The sequence below is a fragment of the Gallinula chloropus genome (genome assembly GCF_964237585.1).
Source record: "Gallinula chloropus genome assembly, chromosome: 1".
NCBI lineage: Eukaryota > Metazoa > Chordata > Aves > Gruiformes > Rallidae > Gallinula > Gallinula chloropus.
Window position 1 is genome coordinate 127954849 of NC_140085.1, and position 23835 is coordinate 127978683.

At 42.2% G+C, this 23835-nt stretch overlaps 1 protein-coding gene across 1 annotated transcript in view; it reads right to left on the reverse strand.

The window, feature by feature from the left end:
- POLA1 (DNA polymerase alpha 1, catalytic subunit) overlaps positions 1-23835 on the reverse strand; it is a gene marked incomplete at its 5' end in the record, with an annotated part of 206550 nt that overhangs the window by 171398 nt on the left and 11317 nt on the right. Inside the window, 12 exon segments of the mRNA XM_084279542.1 lie at positions 1069-1188; positions 1513-1642; positions 2141-2316; positions 3151-3267; positions 4827-4916; positions 5643-5704; positions 6490-6574; positions 7874-8031; positions 11014-11152; positions 12448-12522; positions 20143-20259; positions 20738-20850. Of these exon segments, the coding sequence (XP_084135668.1) occupies positions 1069-1188; positions 1513-1642; positions 2141-2316; positions 3151-3267; positions 4827-4916; positions 5643-5704; positions 6490-6574; positions 7874-8031; positions 11014-11152; positions 12448-12522; positions 20143-20259; positions 20738-20850 (1382 nt within the window).

A 23835-nucleotide genomic window follows, 5' to 3' on the forward strand; every position in this document is an offset into this window, starting at 1 on the left:
AGCTCTCTGCATGTCAAAACAGCGTTCAAACCAACTCCTATAGGAACAAACTGCTAACGAGAGATTGTAACGACCTTACGGAATTGCTGTCATTCAGCATGGCCCCAGTATGCATTTTCTGGCTGGCTGTAAAAGTCAACACCAGGAAAAGAAACAACTCTTGACCCAGAAGTAGTAATACTGCCCAATTAAAATGTAGTGTTTGGAAATGGAATGGCTGGGCTTTAACGAAACAAACAAATAAACCCAACTATTGTTACTGACCTAAAGAGTATTTTGCTACTTGTTTTACTGTAGTAAGAATTTTTCTCGCTGTTGCTCAATTCTGTTCTGAATCATTTCCAGTTCTGGCACTGCTCAGATGCAACAATACAATCTACAAAACTTACTGCTTTGGAATTTGCTGTTGAACTTATTTAAAAATAAAACTAAAAAGCAAAATATAATGAAATACAAATACATACAGTTTTAATTTGCTTACTAACAAACATATAGATGTTTCTATAAATATAGAAATGTATATAAATATATATATGTTTCTATAAATACTATTTACACTGATATTATCCAAAGGAAAGGTTTTTAGTACCCTTGGATATTTTACCCACACTCAGAAATGTAGGTGAACTCTACTTGAAATACTGTAATACTGAAATACTGTAAACTCTACTTGAAACTTACAAACTCTACTTGAAATACTGTTCATTAGCAAAATAATTGTAGGGCAAGTGTCCATCTATTACACTTTTTCCTACATAGCCAAGTAGCAACACTTTTTCCTACATAGCCAAGTACTTAGCTTATTTAAATTTTAAGCTAAAAGAGCAACTGAGTTTTCACAGATCTGTGATACAATGGAAAAGATGTTACACTATCCCTTTAAGCCACACATTTCTCCCTTATCAACTCAACAAAAAAGATTAATTAAGCATAACATGTAACTCAATGTTACAGCTTGGGTCTTCCATCTTCTCACAAAACAGTAACATGCAAAAGATAGAAGAATTTTATGGGGTTTTTAAATTTATTTTTAAAACAAATTATTGGAGAGAGAAAAACTGGACCCACCAGCTTCTGCAGAGGCTTTTTGAAGACTTGTTTGTCTGGCACTATGTAGTCTTTCTCATAAAACGCATGAAGCAGCAAGAACTCATTACGTTCCGACCGTCCGCCCATCATTGTCCTTGACTACAGAGAAAGGTGACAAAAGAATTCAAAGCAAAGCCCAGAAAACACTGACATACAAAAATAAACCCAACAATGTCCTTCAATTATTTTTTAAGTTCAACAAGCATTACTACTATTATTTTCTACCATCACCATGGACAAAACTCAAATGTGACATTTTTATGGAAGTTTTACATTATTACTCCACTAGATCATTGAACTCTCACACTCCTATCATGTAGTCTCCATTAGTGTTTACAAATTAAAACTACAAAATCAAGCACAGAAAACACGGAGCTGTTTTTGTGGGACAATGGAGAGGGGCAGAAAGCAAGAGAAACATACCATGACATTTCCAGAGATGTTTGTTATTTGAAGAGCCAGGGGCAGAACATTGAGCTCACACATGATCTGGAGAATGAACTTGGCATCCATCCAGGTGTTTTCCAGCATGAACAGTAAGTGAGGAGAATCACTGGGGAAAGAAGGGGGACGGCCTAGTAAAACAAAATCAGCCTCCTTCCTACTCTGTAGCAGTTTAGACCTATACGCTGTACAGTACACGTGGCATCTGTAGCACACCGGTGCTGAATTATATACGAGCTCTTTTAATTAAAGACCAAAACAAAATAAACCCTACCCCAAACCAATGGCACAATCCAAAACCCAAAACACCAACCCTAGACCCCAAAGCTCAGACCCCAAAGCTCAAGCTCACAGATCATATTAGTGCATCTAAACCAGTGCTCTCACGAATCAGTTTGCTTTGCACATAGTAAGCCATCACCCCTGAGCAGCTTGAAACAATTTTTACTTTTCAATTTTATATTTTTTTACATATTTTCTTCCTTTTTCAAGTACCAGTATGCTAAGTCAGCATCTCTGGGACAAACCAAGTAAGTATGAAGCTACAGCAGGAAATTAGCTCCTCTGCTTTCCAGTGGAGGACTAGACACACAGCACAGCCACACACCTGTACATATTTCGAACCTCCTCTGGCTGAATCACCACCTTCTCTGTTTTCAGCACCTGCCGGACCAGCTCAGGCAAATGGTAACTCTTGCAGCGAATCAGCTCCTTCGCCGAAATCTCCACATCGCAGATCATCCGGCCACAGGCAGCGTTCCTCTCAGCAAAGCCCCCTCGACCCTTAGCATCATCCATCACACAAGGAAACAAAGCCCCAAACAAAACTCAATGCACAAGCATTAACAAATAACAGCTACCCAAAATGTACACTTACAGGTCTCAGTTAAGTCAGCTGGGTCACTAAATGCTCTATTCTAAATTCTACTAAACACAACTAATACTCAAGCTTTAGAGTTATGCCCTAAAGGAATCCCTGGTATCTTTCAGTATATGTGGATAGTTCTTTACTTTCTTTTTTTCTCCTTTAATAATTCAAATAGTCCCACCAAGAACACATGTGTGGCTTTTGGTTTCCTCCAAGGGTATTTTTGTACTAACAGCAGGACAAAAAAGTCATGGAATAAAGGACACACAAATACTCATCTTGGCCTCTAAGAAGGACAGGAACCCTCAAGAACATGGGCACATTGAGCACTTCAGGGGTTCAAGCCCCACAGATTGTCCTCTTAACAAACACGTACTAAGAGCTACAGAATTAATGACTTAGCAGCTCTCTATGGGATGATTCACCAATCAATCCAAATCACATCTTCTCATTTCCCAGTTATAGCAGACAAAGACTGTTACAGTAAAGACTATTGCAATTAATCTGTCATTACCATCATCTAGTTGAGATATGTAAACTAAATTAGCCTAACTTGAAAATTAGTTTAGCTTATTACTGTAATAAAAGTCATATAAACACTCATCATTTCTGATCTGGGACATATAAAATTCAGCGTGACCAACAGTCAAAATACATCAGTGTCACATTTACAATTCCTCAGAAAAATTAATTCATTTTTAATCACATGCAACACAAAGGGGCTTAAAAGACTTGAGCAATCTTATTACCCCAAGCTTTGGCATATTGGACCTCCTCAGTCGACCTATCTTGGACCAGTGAGGGACTTTGGACACATTAATTCTTTGAAGCAGCACTTCCAGATCAAATCCATAAATATTGTGACCCTTGCAGCAGAAAAAATAATAAAAAAAGGTTACAACAAATGCAAATTGAAAGACTTACTTTCATACACTCAGTATTCCTTTGCCCTCTGTGGTTTTTTCACACTAATTGATGGCATTATCTCTCTCATAGAAAGCACTTTCTAAAAGAACGTTCATCAACAGTACTCATTAGTCTTAACACTAACAATGCTGCTCAGCAGAATACCAAAATCAGCTCTATAGCTGGCTCACTGCATACATGAAACAGCTTCATCCTTTGATACCAGAGATTAGGATTTTAAGTTTTTTAGAAGGAAAAAGAACCCCAGTAGTCTTCACACAGCATATAAGCTTAGCTATGAGTAATTCCTTTTCCCAACATCCATGAAAGCCTCAATATTGACATCAAAAGTTCCTGATTTTTTTCCCCTTTGATACTACAACAGGCAGCTAAATCCAGCCAGGAAGGCCTTACTACAGTATTTACATATCAAAGTACTCCAGCAGTATCTCCCAAAGTTTAAACAGTGCAAAGGACGCTGCTGACACTACTCTGCAACCTCAGCTGAAAGCACAGCTTTCACAACCCTGATGAACACGACTCTCCCTGGACCAGCCAGTGACCAGGCGCCGTGGGTTCACCACGCCAGATACACCATGTGGTGCAAAGTCGTGCTGGGGAAGCATCATCCACAGCTTTACAGTTGTAGCAGAGGGATCCAATATATATGGATCCAATATATATATTGATATAGCTTGGTTTTCAACAGCACTAATCAAAGCAGGTGCAAATTAAACTCCACTAACGCAGCACTGTTGTTTTAAAAACTCAAAACCACTGGCTGCAGTGCTTCCCCTGATTCCTTCCCATAACCACCAGGAAGCTCAGCCTATAGGGAAATACCAGCCCCAGAGAGCTGAAAGCATCAGGAATCTGACTGCTCATTTCATCCTATTCCCACCACTTAATTATTTCTATTTACCAGAAAAGTAATAAGTTGTATAGAACAAAGCTCAGATTTATAACCAGCTTCAAACGGTCTTCAGAACGCCATTAAATGGAAGTCAGAGCTGTACATTAATTAAGCATAGCAAAAGAAGAAAATGAGTAATTATAATAAATCCTCAGCTGCCAATAAACAACATAAGAATGCTTATTACAAAACTTTGCTTAGATTCCCTGGATTTGTATGGGTCAGCACTTTGATTTACACAGTCCAAATGGTGACAGATATTATGTGAGCATGAGAACTGAAAGAGGAAACAAGAGTTCCCATTTTTCCAGAAAGTGTGTTTTGTTTTTCTGAGTAAAGAAATAAAACCCACCCCACAACTCATGTTGGGTACTACTGCCTATTTCACATCCTATGGGAAATAGTAGGATGCATAAAATGCTGCCAGGGAAGATTCTGTATCATCTTTGTATCAAAGTATACCTGCTGTCTTGTAAGCAAATTCAATTCATGAGGCAGTCTAAGATAAACATTAAAAAACCTTTAAGGGGACAAAAGAAAAAGAACAAAGCTGGCCAGCTGACAATATGCTTTAATTTAACTCTCAAAAGTCTCAGAACTACTCACCACAACAACATCTGGGTCAATTTTGTGAATCTTCGCAAGGAAAAATCCCAGCAGTGTTCTCTCTGTTGCAGCAATTTCTATTTTAGCATTCTAAAAGGAGCAAGAGAGCACCTGATTTCAATGACCCAATAAGTTTAAAATGGAAACATCTCCTCTCCCCTACTAGTTACAAGACAATAATACAGCACCACAGAGCTCTCCCTTTCCTTCTGTAATTCAAGGCTTTTTGTTCTCACTCCCATAGACATGGGAAGCTTTTCTCAGAGGCTTTTTTCCATTTTGCTTTTGTATGCAGGTGTCTAGTGATATTTTAAGAGCCTCCTAAGAATCAAGCACACCAGGAAAATGCTCCAGTGTGCATCCTCCACTCACAGGCTCAAGATCGCACAGAAGCGGAAGAAAAACAAAAATAGGTGACTTTATTATTCTGTCAGGTCTCCCAGTGCCCTTTAGAAAGGATGTCTTCTAAATTTTGACAGACTTTACTCTCCAAGGAAAGAGGAAACAAATTCTCCCAGTTTGCTATGAGTACAGAATCAGGTATAATGAAAATTAATCACAATTTTTGCCTCTTCCCTACTCTCTTGTCTTAACCATCTATGTTGTGAAGCACAAGTAGCAGGAGTAATGAATCACAGAGCACACACCTCTGTTTTTACAAGCCACACAGAGTAAAACAGCTGGATTTAGGTTTGCAGAGTGGAAAACGCATGAAACAATCACGCCGTTCCTTTGAATCACACAACTCAGCCAAAGCAACATCAAGTTGGTATTTTAAAGGGTACTACAAGCAGAAGGCTAACAGAATGAAATTACCTTATTTTTAATTGCTTCTTTGAAGTCATAAGGAAAAATGCAATCACTCGGTTTGGAAACAGCTGCAAGAGAAGTTATATTTGTTCTTACACACAAGCTCTTGGTGCCACCCTTCCCATAAGCACCCATCCACAGCAAAGGGAGCTAAGGAAAACTGCCCTCTTAATTCCAAAAAGCTAGCCTGATGTGGAGACTTGTCTTTAAAGTTAACTGAGTAATTAGCATAGCATTAAAAACTGTTAATCTTTCATATTGGAGGTTATCACTGCAGATTAAAACTATGATTCATAGCTTCTGGAGAACTTGCAGGAACATTCAAAGTTTTGACAGAGGTCTGATTCTCAAAGTTTAGCTGATCTTACTATGACAACACTGCTGCAAGGGTTTTTCCCTAAGAAACCTTGTTTATAAACAAATGTGACATCAGGGGTTTCTTTTGAAAATTAACTAAAGTGACTGCAAATAAATGGTCTAAATTAATGGGTGAATAAAGTAAACCAAGAGAACACATGATGAAGTAGAACTAATAGAAATGACAGGAAACTGCCTAGACCAGGGTTACTTCCCTTTAGCTCAAACTAAGACTTTTTCAATAAAATCTTTAATAAAAAGTCAGTAACCAGTAAAATAAAATTAGGGAGAAAAGCCCGCCCAGGAGGTGAAACTTTGTCACTTACCTATAGTAAGCCAGTATTGTTGGAGCAACAGAATGAAGTAAAAAATAAAAAACAAACCAAAAACCCCACCCAACAACCAAAACCACCACACAAAACCTCCCCAAAACACAACAAAATAAAAACTCTGAATGATTTTTTTTTTCTACTCATAAACTATCCCAAGTACATACCACAGAAGTGGGTCTGAAAAGGAGGCTGGGGGGAAGCCTTATCCAAAGGAAATTTCTGATGAATCAGAGCTGCAACAGCCACAATCTATACCAAGGGGATACAGAACACAACCTCATAAATGTGACTACTGTCAATAGCCATTTCCCCCTCCCTTTTTTTTTTTAATTTTCCTCTTCTCTTGTTTCTACAAAAGAGCTTTTTGAAATTAATTCCAACTATGAATAAAGTCAAGTTACCAATAGAGGAAATAAAATTAAGCAGAACTTACTCTCCTAAGCTATTTTAGCTATCTGAAAGGGAAAACAATTTATTATGGAAAACTCTGCTTCTATCAAATTTTGTCCTGAATCTGAAGAGACATCCCCCCCCCCCCCAATTTAAAAGACTCCCTATGAAGCGTGGGGGAGATGTGAGCAGGGCAGGACATGCAGAGATGCCTTCCTTCAGGAAGGGCTGCCCCAAGCAGGCAGTCAAGACTGCCAAGCAGCAAAGAGGCTTTAGCATTCAGAAGTTACTAGCTTTACTGACACTTCTGCTTGCTTTGCTGGCAGGATGACCTTGCTCCCCAGACACTGGCCAGGAAAACCCAACAGAAGACAAAGCAGACAGGCTTTAGAAAGATCTTGGCAAGCAGAGTCCTGCTGGTACTTTGCCTGTGTCTCATGACATTGGCTAGAAACCAGGGGTTTTCCATGCTACCCCCAAAAATATTTTAACTGCACCAAGAGGACTAATTCTGCTTGAAAAATGTGCCACCCTGATTTTTCTTCCATTCAAGTAGCCATCCTATCCTGCTAGTGAAGACTAAGTTTCTCACTAAGCTAGAGAGACTTATGTTAAGGGATAGATAAAATGTGACCAACTACACATAGTGGTCTGGAGCCCACAGCTGAGAGTGGCCACCTACATCTCTCCTCCTTTCTGAGGAAAGGAAGGATCTTGCAGCAGAACAGTAAGTGCTCTAAGACTTAGAACAAATTCTCATTCTATTTCAGAATTCATTTTAGCAGCAGAAAACCAGTAATTTCACCTAGAACCAATAGGCTCTAACAAAATAAATCCATTAACAGCTGTTCTAGCACAGTTCCATTTATAACTATTATACACACAACAGATAAAATAGACAGGATCTACTGTAGCAGTAAATATTCTCACCAAACACGCCCCCTGAACCTATGGTTTTCATGCTGCTGAGACCCCAGTAAATATTTCTTTGGAAAGCCCACAGAAAGCTTAATAAATATGTAAATATGTTTAGGCATATTTTTAGCTTAATAAATATGTAAATATGTTTAGGCATGTTTTATCAGGTGAAGTTCTTAAAAGCCTTGCAAGTGTATGCCAAAGAGCAAAAACAAACCAAACTGAGAGCAGATTACCTACCTCATTCTGGTGAGTCTTTGGGTTCTGAGTGGTCTTCATGCTGAAGGACATGACCACAAGAGGTGGAGGAGGAGAAAGTTCTTGAACCACGTTCACAAAGCCAGGCTTCATGGCCACAGCCTCCACCTTACACCAGCTGACTGACTGACTTGAGGGCTCTGAGGAAACAACACAAACCCCAGGTGAGGCTTCTCTAACAGCACTGGTGCACAGAGCATGTCCTTTTGATGTTCTGCCTTGCTGGGATAGTCAAACTTCCAGATTAATCCTGCCCAACTTTTGGTAATTCCTTGAGACCTAACTCCCCCAGTCAGAAGTCCAGCCACACCTGGGGGTCTTTAGCAACAAGAAGAGAGGGGAGTTTTGTACTGAGGTCAGGAAGACATGTTATGCAAATAACACCCCTAAAAAACCTCCAAACCCCCCAAAAAACCAAACCAACCAACCCCCCAATAATAACTCCAGGCAGCTTTATACAGTCATAGTAAAGAAAGGTAGAAGAAAAATTAAACCACCTAAATTATTACTCCACCTCTTACATCTAATCTTGTGGTCAGTCCAAAGGGGAAAGGCTTCATAAAAGTTAAATTATTAGAAGTGAAGTAAAAGAATAGTCAGAATTTTCTCAAACACCAGAGAAAAGGCAGCCAAAGTGTTAATCTAAAGAATTTTGATTCAATGAGAACAAGAACATATGACTGACTGAAACACACCAGGTAATGAATTCATTTAGATACAGTCCTTCAGGAACACAATTACGGAAATAAGGAGATGGGGGAATGTCCTAAAAGAGTTCATCCTTCCCTGGTAGCATAAGCTATCCTAAAATGTAAGAGAGACCACAGCAAGCTATTCATACATAAAGTGTACAAGAACTAAAAGTCTATAGACAGATGAAAAAAAGGGAAAAAAAAGAGACATGATCACCACTCATTATCATTTGAGAAGTTTTTGGTCTCTAATTCTTCACTTGCTTTAAAAAAAAAAGTGATCATTCACAGAAGGCGCTTATGAGGTAACTCACTGTAGGCAGTAAGAAGGGGAGGTTATATTTCTGACAGAGTAACCTTTCAAAGACAGCTGCTGGTAGATCCAGTTATCTTACTCCCTGCAAAATTCCTTCACCCCTCTCTGGAAACCCACATATTTTACCTTAAATGCAAACACGTAACTGAATAAAACATCTTCACTTATAAAAGGCTGAATATCTCTCCAAAGGAAGACAGGCAATCACTTGCTTAAGACTTTTTCATCTTTTAAATTTCCAGTATCTTAACATGCAAAGCTTCACTGCTCTATGGGGTGCAAGTTTGATCTCCAAATTGGGGTGCCTGCACCCCAAGGGATGCACAAAACAATCCATTGGGGCATGGAAAGAAAACATTTTTATGCTATTAATAGATAAATACATTTAAAGTGTTTATTCCACATACCTAACCCTTTTTTAAACTCTGGGTTTGTGTTTATTTTATAATGTACATGATAGTAGTACAGTAATTAGTACAGCAATAAATAATTTATAACCTATAAATAAATTAATTTATAAATAAATATCCATACATTGGGGGTACAGGCTCAATTTTTTACTGACAGGTGCACAATCTAACAAGTCTGGAGACTGCTGCTCCAGAAAAGCTCTGGTGCTACCCAGCACTGACACTCAAACTGCAGAGAGCTTCATCCTGGACAGCGACAACAGTTTTTGAAGTCATAGAAATGTGATCAAATGGTTTGAGACTTGCTTATTCTAAACCTTTCAGGTATCCTTCTTATCTCCAAGACCCTCTATCAGAAGTGGGGAAGTGAAGCTACAGAAGAAACCTTCTGATAAACTATATATCCCCCCAAAAAAACAATAAACCAGCTCTGGGGCACAAAATGCAGTGCAATGGCTACAGAAGTTTGCATTAATATAACTAGTGATCTTAATTAATAGCTTTCAGCAAGAGTGAGCATGCCAGAGTTTTGAAATGAGCAATTCTGATCAAGGTAACAGACTCTTTGGGACCTGAAGTCTCTAACAGAACGTGGGAGTGGGGAACAAAAGAGTTCCCCCCCCAGAATACCATTTACCTCTGGTGTGTAAACAGTATTTGAGCTCAAGCGAGGCAGTTCTAAGTGAAGGTAACACACACCAGCACTAAGTAAAACTGAATACTGCCTGAACTGCTGGTTATCATTGCTCTGAAACTTGTCAGGCTGGGTATGAGGAACACAATAGCTCTGGACTGGTACCAAAAAACCATGAGGCTAATTCCTGGGCAAAGAGTACAGGTGATAAACCACTCTCAGGCCTTTAAAAATCAGTGGCAGAAAGTGCACTGACACTTGCCAATGTCTGGTGGAAAACCCATCACAGCTAGTCCATCTTTTGGCAGAGGGGTTTGTCTGGTCTAGTCCAGCTCAAAATCCTTACTGGTACCAGCTTTGCCAGTGACTGAGCAAGGTGTTGAAGAGCAGAATCCTCCTGGAGCCAGCATTCATCCTGCCAGTTCTACATCCATGCTGCCCCAAGGAGACCTGGGCTAACAGATGTAGCTGTTGTCCAGTATGACCAACTATCATACCTTCTTGGCATTTGGCAGCACATGCTGAATAAAGAGCTTTAAGGAGGTCAAAATAAGGTGGTGTAACAGCCTGTACCTGCTGCACGCCACTCACGAGGCAGAAAGGATGTCAAACTGAAAAAGCTCCACACCACAAACTTTTCTAAGTGCCATAAAAAACGTCCCCACTACACACACACGCACACAAAAAGCTATCCAGCTGTGGTTTGTTCTTAAAAAGGTACATTTGCAGGAAAAACACCCAAGCCACAAATCTTAAGATATCAAGAGGGGGAAATAAGGGTATGCACCCAAGAGTAGCTGCTAGGCACTGCATAGTTCCCTCTCACTGCCATTTGAAGTGATTTTGTCACCTGTACAGCACGCAGCTTTACATGGATCGAGCCCTCACTCAAAAAAAGAAGAGTAACTTGCAGTTTGTACTAGATAATGAAAAATACACAAATAAATTGCAAGGTTAATTCAGAAAACTGCAATTTGTCTGTACAATTTACCCCCTCCTCCCTCCCCCAATCTATGCTTATGTGTGTTTTTCCAGCAACCAAAGAGTATTTCACAGGCAAACCCCCGTACGTGGATTCTTTATTTCCAGCCAGCAGGGCCCTTTGATCTTCCGACTCATCAGGAGAAGCTCCAGGCTGGAGGTGTTGGTTCCAAACACGTGTGAGAAGGTCTGTCCTTTCAGCTCCTGGGGAAGCCGAGGGCAGTCGGCCTAGGGAGGCACAGAAAGCAGTCAGCCCTTCCACCCCACACAAGCCTTTGCAGCTGACACACTATATTCAGACAGCACCTTAGCAAAACCACACAATAGCCAAACCCACTCTGATCTCCCACAGGCAAAGCCTCCACCCCTAATACCTTACAGTAACTGAAGAAATTACACTATTGACTGGGCTTAAATAGGTGCATAACAAACTCCAAGACCACAACGTAGACACGCACTGAAGCAAGATTTCTTCATCCATACTGGATATAAGACAGAAATCCTGTCATCAGCCAAGGCTCCAACCACGTTCAATGACCATTTTAATACAGGTACTGCTCAGGTTGCAAACTTAACTAGATAGTTACAGCTTCACTCTTGCCTGTCATACAAAGGTGGTATTCTGCACAGCTGAAGAAAAATTTGAGTGCTGGCAAATCCCTACGTGATGCTGCTCCTGCATCTAGGACTAGTATAAAAAACTGGTTTAAAAAGACATTATCTCAGTAACCAGCCTGATAGGTTCAAGACTGCTGAGTCTCTTACATTTGGAACCAAATCAAAGCATTTTCCCTAATGAAGAACAGATACTGATGTCCCCACAGGATTTCCACCCCCTCCCCCAACCTTTGCTGCTCAATTTTACAGCTCTCCAACAGAAACCCCTCTCACTCAGCTGCTATTTGGTAGAGCCACGTAAGCAGAGAGATCAACTGTATTCTGGACACGGATTGGATGAAACATTTAAGGTCAGTAAATTAAAGGGCCTTGCAGCGCTTCAAGCCCTGACCCAGTTTAACTAAAGGGTTGTTGGGCTGATCAGTTGATTCAGTGGCACAGCAATACAAAAATCAAGCAGGATGATTGAGAGTATAGGTTGTTGTAAGCCAATAAGCAAATTATAACCAGGGGAAAAGGCAGGAGGAATGCAGGAAGTTTAGGAAGTATTTTTGCCCTTCACGCTTTATTTAAGCAAATGGAGCCACTGCTAACAAAGCAACATGCCACAGGTTATCTGGTAGTGAAGTGAACTGTTCCTGTTAAGAATCAGCCAACATACAAATGCTAACAACAAAGCCTGAAGGTTAGTTATTAACCTACTTTTAATTGGTATTGGTTTTAACTAATTTTAATTTTTAATTACAAGACAATGAGCAAGAAACCTCACACTGGTACCTCACAGAGGTACAGCCACGAGCTAGTAAAGATCAAATCCTGCTACTTTTTAAAAAAGAATAAATCATAAAATTCTTAATTAGCTAAGCAAGCAGATTATGGTCTTTCACTGAATTAATAATACTCACCGAATATTTAACTTCCAAGTATTCAGATTTTGCTGGAACATCCGGGATCTCAAATGCATAACATTTTTCCACTTTCTGTATAAAACAAAGATATTATTTTTTCAGCATCTCCCAATTAAATATTCATTCTGTCCAGTAAGAAAGGTAATGTATGTTTTGGCTGGCCTTTCTGTCATCTCAAACATCACATAACCATCTGAAGATGGTAAGAATGTTATAGTACCTGTATTTAATCTCTTCAGGCTTTCTTGGCATGAAGATTTTCTACAGAATTGACTTACAGGTATAGTAACCATTGCAGAACAAAAAAATACATGCTTAATAGCTAAGGAAACCCAGAAACGTTCTGTAAATTCACAGGCTTCATACTTACTCATGAAAATGGTTGCAGACCACCACAGAAGTCACAAAATGGCTCAAATGGGAAGGCATGTCCCAAGATTCCCTAGTCCAGCCACTCGCTCAGAGCTGGGTCAATTGAGCAGGTTGTTCAGCATCCTCTCCTGTTCAGTTTTGAATATCCACAGGGATGGAGACTCCACAGCCTCTCTGGGCAACTTGTACAAGGGCCTGACCTTCCTCTCAGTAAAAAAGTGGTTTCTGTTCTGACAAATTTTGTGTATTTCAAATGGATCCTGTTTCTCTTATCCTCCAATGGGCACCAATGGGAGAGAAGAGTCTGCCAGAGTCATCTTTACTCCTGCCCATCAGATGTTTATTTACAATTATAAGATTTGCACCACTAATCCCCCAGCCCCAAGCTTTCTGTCTCCCAGGTTGAGCAGTTCCAACACTGTCAGCTGTTCCTCACATGACAGATACTCCAGTCTCCACAGTTATCTTCATGGCCCTGTGCTGGACTTGCTCCAGTATGCATGCACCCTTCTCATGGTAGGGAGCTCAATTGAACACAGCACTCCATGTAGGGAGCTCAATTGAACACAGCACTCCATGTATCTCACCAGGGCTGCATAAAGGGGAAACCACCTCCCTTAAACCTGTTGACAATGTTCTGCCTCATGCAGGATGCCCACGGCCCTCTTTGCCACAAAGGTACATCACTGGCTCTTGTCCAACTTCACATCTACCACGATGACCAGATCCTTCCCTCCAAAGCTGATTTTTCAGCCAGTCAGCCACCAGCACCAAACTAGTGGTGCTGAGGTTACTCCAGACCTTGTGCCTGAGGTTGCCCTTTGTTGAACTTGATGAGGTTCCTGTAGACCATGAGACACCTCCAGCCTGTCCTTTGAATGGCAGCACACTCCTCCGGTATATTAGCCACACCTGCTCGTTTCATAACATCTGCAGACTTGCTGGATGTGTGCTCTGCACCATCACTGAGTCATTAACAGAGACTTAAAGGCAAGATAAACAACAGTCACTTCTTTCCCCTTGTCCAAGCCAGCCATTCGTCCCTTCACAGAAGGCTACCAGCCTGGTTAAGCATCATTTCCTCTTTGTAAATCCACACCAAACACTGCCAAGCACCTTCTTGTGCTTTGTGTCTCTGGAAAACAGTTGTTTTCACAATTATTTGCTCCATCATCTTTTCCCAGGGCTGTATTTCCCTGGAATTTCCTCCTCCTTGCCTTCTTGACATCTGCTTTCTTCCAGTCCTTAGGAACCTCCTCTGATCCACGTGACCTTGTGAAAGTAATCATGAGCAGCCTCACAGCAACAACGTCCAGTTCACTCCACATTCATGGGTGCATCCCCATAGGGTCCAACATACCTGTGCATATCCAATTTGTTTAAATGTTCCCCACCCTGATCTTCCTTCCCCAAGGACAAGTTGGTTTTGACTCAGGCTTTCCTTCTGGTCTTCTGGGGTCAGGGATTGTTGAAGACTGGACTTAGCAGTAAAGATCAAGATGAAGATGACATTGAGTATCTCAGCATTTTCCACGCCCTTTATCACCACATTCCCTGTCCCTTTCAGCAGCAGGCTCACATTTTCCCCTAGCCCTCCTGCACCTACAGAAGCTTTTTATGCTGCTCTTTAACCCAGTCACACCAGATTCAACTGCAGGTAGGCTTTGGCTTTCCTTTTTCCACCTTGGTGTCACCTCCAGTAGTCTGCCCTTTATTCCTGACCTATGTGCTAACCAGCCCCTTGCCCATCCTCACACAAGGCTCCATGCACTGAGTCAAAGGGCCTCCCACTCCTCCCCATCCCAGCCTGTCCTTAGCCATGTCCCATCCCACCCCGTGATCCCAGTGAGAGCGCTGCCCTGCAATCGCACAGCGCTTCCCCTCCTGCGCTGCTTCCGTGTACCAGCACTTCAGAGGCACCCGAGAGCACCAACTTCCCAGCCATCTGCCAGCTGGGAGACAGGACAAGGGGCAATGGCTGCAAGTTGGAGCACAGGAAGTTCCGCACCAACATGCAGAAGAAGAACTTTTTCACAGTGAGGGTGACAGAGCCCTGGCACAGGCTGCCCAGGGGGGTGGTGGAGTCTCCTTCTCTGGAGATATTCAAGATCTGTCTGGACGCCTATCTGAGTGATATGTCCTAGGGAGCTGCTTTGGCAGGGGGGTTGGACCCGATGATCTCTTGAGGTCCCTTCCAACCCCTACAGTTCTCTGATTCTGTTTGCTATGTGCTTACAACAGAATCACTTTTACGACAGCATTGTATTTTTGCTCTTTGAGTGACTTGGGTTTTACTAGAAAGTATGTTTACCTATCTTCAGCAAGGATGGTTAAAGCAGCCTCACAGTCAAGTACAACCTTACTGAAAGTAAGTATCCCTTCTGCTTTCTTCAGGAACAATAGTGATTTTCCACAACATGCACAGGTTGGCAATCTGTAAGCATAACCATCTTAATTTTCCAAATAATTACAGTACCTTGTGCAACAACATTATGGTACCTGCTGAAATGCCATCCTCTGCCCCATAATATATATACTCTGCTCTGGAGTACTTTGCAAACCATCTACACCACTGGTATATATTATTGTTACTATGTTATGCCCTAACTGGGCCAGAGCTTTACTCTTACTACAGTAATTCCCAACGGCCCCTTAAATTTCAAAGCATGTTTCTCACACCAAGTTCAGCAGATTACTCATAGTTAGCATAATATAGCACTGGAGTAACTTTAGTAAGAAAAAACAAAGTCTCTGTAAATTGGAATAAAATTTACAAATAAACAATGCATGTAGACAGTTAGGGAAACTCAGAGTTACTTGGTTTGGGAGTTGGACTTTCTCCTTAAATTAACAGCATCAGCAATAGCTCACTCAGAGCACTGCAGTGAGCAGTGAAGGAAGCTTGCTAGTTCCCCTAACGCTGCAGTTTTAAGCCTGCAAAGCCCAGGTGGGAGAGGAGACGGCCCTCTGCTATAAATAGGAAGGCGGCAAACCCAGAAACAACTGCGGCACCAAGGGCCACATGAAAGCAGAGAAAGAGTAACGTAGCCTGGTAGGGGGGCACCGCTACGAGGCCAGAACAGCATTACAGCTGAGCGTGCAGGAGTAGATCTGAACCGTGGAGCCACAGCAGCACCTCACACAAGCAGCACATCAGGGCTGCGACATAACAGACGGCAGCGCAGCTGCTTTCAGCACACAGGGCTGGTGATCCCCCTCTCCTTCTCTTCCCCCCACCCCCTTTTTTTTTTTTTAATTTTTAAAAAATCCTCTCGAGCTTCAAACAAGTTCTTGTTGCAAACGCAAGCTGAACAGAGTGTAAAAATAGTGTGCTGCAGTGATTCATCTGCGTTATTCCACAGAGCTCAGCTCAATTACACCAGCGTCTGGTCATAACTGCAGTGAATGAATGCTTTGCTGCAGAGTAATCTGCCCTTCAAGTGGCCCTTCAGAGAGCAGAAATGAGCAGCAGTGATTAGCTGCTAAGTTCCTGAGTGGAGTAAGGCTGCTTTCAAATTGATTTGTGAAGACTTGCTAACTTGGCAGCAGTGCAACCCATTGAAGCTGCAATTAGCAGCAGGTGCGGGAGGAAATGATGCGGCTTAAGTGTATCTGCTCCCAGGGACCAAGTTTGGGGTGCTTGGCAAGGCCAAGATGCACATGCACACACCCCCAGAGAACAACTTGTCTCAGTGTAAAGAGACTGGCTTTCTCTGCATCCTCACAGAGCTATGGATGCGTGGCAGTTACGTTCCTGACTTCCACCCTTAGCTAGAATAAGAGTTCCTCAGTTTCACAGTGCTGTGCCTTCTAAAAAAAGTATCTTTGAAAGCACCAGCTACAGAGTAGTGGAAGGCTGGCTGCACCTCACTCAATAGGGGAGGTTCTTCCAAAGCATGTTAGCTCTCAACAGTCACAACTGGGCAAAGATTGTGGTTTTTTGGGAGCATTCACTCAGCTGAGTGCCCCCTCCCCCCCCCACGATTTGAGAGCCCTGCACACACCTATGGAAACACAGACATGAGGGCCACACAACCAATGCATCGTCTCTGGTGATACCACCCCAATGAAAAGCAAGATGATGACTCTGTATGAAAAACAAATCATTAAGGCATATAACCAGGCAAACTGAGGTGTCTCAGAGAGGAACAAAAGAAAAGGAGGACGCAGTAATGAGACAACCCCACTACAACCACAATTATCTTGCAGGCAGCAGAAGGACCCCCTGCTGCAGAGATGTAAGCCTGGACAGATTCGGTGCCACTTGCTCACAGCCAGTTTTACATTAAGCTGGAATAGCTGAGGTACTGTAATGCTCTCTTTGAATAGTCCTACAAAGGCCCCACCAGCAGCCCTGCTCTCCAAACCTGTCTTTTCTCTTATCCCCCACATTACTAGTGCATTACCCTCCTGCTTCCTTCCAGTTCTCATTAAACCCTTCCAGGAGGCAGTAACGATCAAAATCAGCAGAACGTTACTTCAGCAAAATAGCACTGGACAGCCTTTTACCGTGCTGCTGAAATTCTGTCTACTGAGAGTCTGACAAATTCAAACAGAATTGGAATTTTTACTGCTTAGAAGCACTTCTGGTAGGTTATTCCAGAGCTGCTCTGCACACACAGTTATCCTAACTTACAAATCAATTAAAATTTTAAAAATTGTTCTTTTGCTACAGCTGTCCTTGAAACAGCTGTCTTACTGCTCACCCCCTTTTAATGTTTTTAGAGCACAAAAATGTCTTACTATTCATCATTTTACCAGGCTAAAAAGAAATAAATAAACTAAAGCTCTTTCATAGTTATCCCTGGTATAACTGATTCTCTGTCTCATCTTTCTAATTTAAACAGGTCTTTTGTACCTGTTGTCACTCGAGTTAATCTTTCCTGATCAGGGTGATGAAGTGTTATAATATTCTAGGGAAGATCTAATCAGTGCCTTAGTGCTACTTTTTCCCTACTCCTTCCTGCTATGGATCACTCCAGTGCATCTGGGGTCCCTGGGGGTAATGCAGCAGTCATGTCCAGAGACCAGTTGGGTCTTTCACTCCAAGCTCTGCGTAAACTCAGTAAAAAACAGAGCAGCTCTGAACTAACATCAGAAGTGACAGTTTAGATCTTTCCTGCGTATGATTTTACCTAGATTTTTAAAGGCCGTCTTTGAAGGTTAAACTATATTAGGCCCACTTCCTACCTCAGGGCTGGCACAAAGAACTCTTTGTCCCTTCTAATACCTGCTGTACCTACAAGTGCTGTTCAGTGCCTTCCTTCTACCTTTACTAGAGACTGTTGACTCCAGAGCGAGATGTTGTCAGAAGTCAGGTACCGGTGAGGTTTGTTCAGGACAGCAGAGACCCGAAAAGCAGGGGCTTCCCACCTGAGTGTTGGATTTCCACATAAGAGTGTCAGCCACAGAGACTCAAAAGCATCTTGCCTTGGATATTAGGAAGGCTGGATAGTAGGAAGAGAGGTTCTTTACTGAGAGGGTGGTTGGGAACTGGAACAGGCTCCCCAGGGAATCAGTTACAGCACTGAGCTTGACTGAGTTCAAGAACCATCTGGACAATGTGCTCAGTCCCATGCTCTGACTCAGCTGGCCCTGTGTGGAGCCAGGAGTTGGACTTTATCCTTAGGGGTCCCTTCCGACTCAGGAGATTCTGTGATTACCTCGCACTGAGGCGGACGTTTCCCAAGATTCTGCATCTTTTCACAAGACCTCTCCTCCTTCTCCCATTTCTGAAGTACAAGTGTTTGTATCTTCTCTTTTAACAAAAAATTGATTTGCCCTGAGCTTCCTTCCTCATTCTTGAAAGGGTCTTTGAACGGTGAGCTATTACAAACTTGTTTTTTACCCACAGTAAAATTCATTCCTTTCTGATCTCCATACACAGAACCAAAGTTATCATCAAATGTACAAAAGAAACAACACTGATAAAGTGGGGGGGGGGGAAGCTAAATTTGCCTCAGAACTTTGAGAGAAAATAAGCTAGAACAAAAAAGCCCCATAGTTTTATGTAGTTCTATGAAGCACCTGTTGTTCCTGACTGATGTAAGTCATGCTACCTGCTGATGAAAAGATGTCATGTCTTGCGTGAATTTGCCATTTGAGAAACGGTGCTCAAATTTTCACTTCACAGTTTAAACCTTCTGAAGTACTGTAGCTTTGAATTCAGCCACTTTCTAAGGGTCTTTCCAACCTGAAGTACCACATGAACTTGTTTTTATTTTCCCTCATTTGCATGTTGTTAAATTACATCCTTCCAGCATTTTTACTTGTTATCCCATTTCTTGATCAACAGTTCAGGAACAAATCTGACAGTCAGAAGATTGGCAGCCTGGGGAAAGTTAAAACTAACTTCACACCACCCAGTAATTACAAGGAAACCCAGCTTTGCCCAGCATCAGGTGACTAATGACATCTCACTTCAAGAAACACAAGAGCTCCTGAGCTCTTCACTCGGCACAACTTCCCTGTTAGACACACAAACTCCCCACCTCCCTGCCAAGAGATAAAACGCTCTACAGGAATGAATAATAAAGCTGTCACACACTGGCAAACTGAGTCAGTCTGATTCTGCAATGCGATCAGAATGCCAGCTCTCTTCCTGCAGTTACATGTATTTATTATACTGTAGGGGCAAACTTGGCATTATAGCAACGTTCTGCTTTCCCAGTGTCCTCCTAAGGCTCTGGTGAGCAAACAGAACACAGCAGAACAACACTGTTAAGACTCCTGCCCTTAACTGTAAGCCCAGAACAGCTTAAGTCTCAAGACCTTGCCGTAAACGCACCACACAATCCGTGCTCCAAACAGCACGTGTTCTCAGAAGGTAAACCTGCAAGGGTCAGAAGATGAACCACACCAAGAGGCAAGACTCGATAGGACACCTGGTGAGAAGCAAAGACAGCCTAATCCCAGTGCACTGGCCTATCTGCTGGACAACAGGATCTTCCACTTGAAACGCTGACGCCCTGAGCTGATACCCAGGCTTCAGGTATCAGAACCACTACCTGTTCCCTGTCCTCAAAAGTATCTCTGCGAGGAAGAAAGGCTCCCTGACAGTCAGCCCCGTTTCAAAGCAGCTATGAATGAGTATTTTTCAAAAGCAGTATGTTTAAGCTTCTGGTGGCACAACCATGTTGCAGATTTACTGTTCTTGGAGGAGTGTTGGTATTTGGGAAGACACAAGCAGGTACAATTGTCAGGAGTGATATATTTGCATTTCAGCATAACCTCCCCCCAGACAGACATCGTTTCAATAGACTTCCCACCTTATGAACCAGAACAAGAGAAAGAAACTGAATAGGATGCTTGTAGACAAACCTTGGATTTGAATTTCATGATCTTATACTTCGGTGAAACGCAGTCATTGAATTCCTTGAAAACACTCATTAGAGTCACTGGAGTCTCTGTCTCTCTGCCAGTGGATAAGTCAATTTCCTCAAAAAAACAGAAGTCAGGTTTACAAATTAACAAAAAAATGCCCACAGACATTACCAGTACCTTGTATTTTGCTTTGCTATTTTGAATCATGTATGTCTTCTTTCAGGGAAAACTACAATGCAATCAGCCAAGAAACCCCAACTTAAAAAATATTCTTTGAAACAGTGGATAAAAACCACTAAGTTTTCTAATAATACTTCACAATAGCTTTCATTCCTAAGCAGCAAGCCTAAAGGTGACAGTTTGTCTGCAGTTGTTAACTAGGGTCGGGGGTAGTGGGGAAGGGGAGGTAAGCAGCAAGGCTCTACTCTGCACCTCACATGATACACTGTGTATATGTTGTACTTAACTTTGCCACCTACATCAGACAACACTAGCTTCAACAGTTCCCATAAACACGCTACCAGAACTCGTAACCTGCTGTAAGCAGAATGAAAGGTATTTATGTTTGACATGCTCAAAAAGATATACTTACTGTTTCACGAGGTAGTAGATAAACAGTTCTCTCAATATTTTTCACTGTCACACAACAGCTGACATAGGTGTCTGCAGACTCAATCCAAACTTTGCCAAATAAAAATACCACGCCTATGGAAGAGCAGAGCAAGGAATTGTATATGTAATTCTTAAATTAATCAATCTTAATGTTGCTTAAAGCAGCTTAGTATGTGTTCTTGCATAGAAACACACCTGTTTCTGGTTCAGGGCTTGAACAGCAAATCCTTCCGATGTATCAGCACATTCTAAACACCAGCTTTACAAATGGATACCTGTATAGCTTTTCATGCTCTCATCTCTATCACTATAGTAACACCACCTTGATGTGTGAAAATGAAAATGGCATCACACAGCCAGTCTCAGGATTCTGTTCTCACAGTCCGTTTCTGCCTACATTAGTTTGATAATTCTTGGGGAGAGGGAAGAAGGAGAGAGAAGGCAGTGAAAGCTGAAGGTAATCAGAATGCCTGTGCAGTCAGTCATTCCTGAAACACGTGTCATCTATAATTTTCCCTTGTTCAGCTAGACTGATATAATTAACCTGTTTTTCCTACACTTCAGTACCACAAGACCGAGATTACACTTGTAAAGCCTGTAGAAACACATTCTAAAAGACAACTGTTAGAAGCTGGTTGACTGTGAAGAGCTTCCAACTGGGTATTTTTAACAAATGGTGGCACAGAAAGATGCATGACATGGCAAGAAATCTTGGATGCTAAGGCAGGAGTCATAACCAAGGCAGACATCCACACAGCCTAGATGCACAGCAGGACTGGCACAACCGACTCGTCACTGTGAACCACGTCACGACTGTGCGTGCCACAGAGATCTCGGCACTATCATACTGCACAGGGATCGTGGCATTAACACAAAACGCTGCAAACTGCTCATCAAGCAATGATAAACTTTGCAATAATGAATTTATTCATTATTTCAAAGGAACAAGGCTAGCTAGCTTTCACATGCAGCTCAGGAATTACAAATAAAACTTCCATGTACAACTGAAAAACTTGGCTTCACCTGAGATCCCTTCAAACTCCAAATAATTTGAAATCTGATTATGTGAAAGACACTCTCCCTGCAGCACTACTATTAACGAAATCAGAAATCCCAGGGCTCTCTCAGAAACAGTGTTCCGGCTTAAGAGAGATTTTGAAGCCTACATTCCTCCTTGGTCTGACAATGCACAAACACGTCCTTGGTTAAGGGTGATAATTTATCTCTGCCATGCGACCTATCAGATGTAAAGGCACCTTTTGTACTCCATTAGATCAAAGATAAATCAGTGAAGATGCACTGAGACGGATGACAGAGTTAGTGTGACAGGCTAAGGAAAATCATTTCTTGAGTGCTTGGAATAGATGTGAACAAGACTACTTTTGTCAAGGACAGAGGAGAGAATGCTGCAGTTTTGAAGATGATGAGAGCCAGGCTACAAGCTTCAGCTGCACAGAGTATCTTAGAGATTTTAATACAGAGGCAATCTTCAAGATTTAGACAGTTTGAATAAAAGGATCTAGAAAGAGCTCAAATTATAGATCTAAGTGACAGGGAAGATGAAGTTCTTGTCCCCAGCAGCCTTCTATTTTTTCTTTTTTTTTTTTTTAAAGGGATAAAAAAAAAGATAGGGTTGTAGCACACAGAAAGGTGAAACTATGGGAGAGACCACAAAACAGGAGTTGGTCCTTTGAACAGCTGGCAATATTAAGAGCATGGAGAAGTTAACCTGTCAGAGGCACACATATAAGCGAGTGAAGTAGAAAGGATACATGAGCTAAGACAGGGTAAAAGGCTGCCTGGATCGCAAAGACAAAGTTCAATCAATTCTAGCATGGACAAATAAGTAGTCTTAATCCTAAAATTTCACAGAATCAGAATAATTTAGGATGGAAAGAACCTTTGGTGGTGTCCTGGTTTCAGGTGAGGTTTTCTACTCCACAAGCTTCTGCTACATGGGTTGGGTACACTGGACTTCATCAGAATCTCTGGGCAAATGTGTGTTGTCCCGATCACAACAAACCATCTCCCACACAGCTAATCCCCTCAAGCACTGGATACCTCCCCTCCACAGTGGGTCCACTTCCCTGACCAACATACATCTTCACTGAAGAAATACCTTTCCCTCATCCTTCAAAGAAGTCACCTCCAGAGGCTGAGGGCTTTTGCCTTTTGCCCCAGTCACTTTCTTGATGCCCCTTCCCCAGACAGGGATTCCAGCTGCTTGGCTTCCCTGTCTCCTAATTCCAAGCTATTGGCTCCATTCTCCCATCATCGAAGCAGCCAAGTGATAACATGCTCACCCAGAAGGCAGCTTAAGTCTTTTCATGTATTTCTCAGCTCACTCAAGGACAAGGATGGGGTGATGACCTCCAGTTCTGCCTGTTCCTCCTGCTCTCGTGACCATCCCCCAGTTCATCATCACCCCTCACTAAGTGAGCTGATTTCCTTCTGTATTTCTTCTTCTGCATAGGGGTGACTGGTACCAGCACTGGTTGGTTTTCTGGCTCAGCTGCAACGTCTGTCACTGGGGTCTGAGTAGCCACAGGGCCGCTGGGGCCGCTGCCAGTGCCTGCGGGTTTGTTTGCCTTCTCTTCCCCTGATGGCACTGCCTACCATCAAGCAGGGTTTGGTAGGTAGTGGCCAGGGCCCAGCACAGTGCAGTGAGTTGTGCTTCCTTGGAATAGCAGTAGCATTTCCCTCTCAGTCTATGGCTTTTCCAGGGTCCTGTAACTGCTCAGGGGCGAAGCTGCAAACCATTGGAGGTGAGAAGTTCTCTAGATACCTGCCCATATTCTCCCACACACCATGACTGTCCAGACCCAGGGCAGATCTTTGGGTGATATCCTTAAAGCAGCATATTTGCAACCCTGAACAGGACTTGAAACACACTCAGGACACCAGGCAACAGGAACAGACTGGCCTGAACATCCCAAGGGTAGTCAGAGTTCTCAAATGCTGTTGTAATCTACCTGAAGGGAAAAAGGAGATGAGAAAGTATCCTCCCCACCCTTCCCCACAGATCAGGTTCATACTTGATAATTACTCAATTATCAATCAAAAGAGATGTTGTCCAAG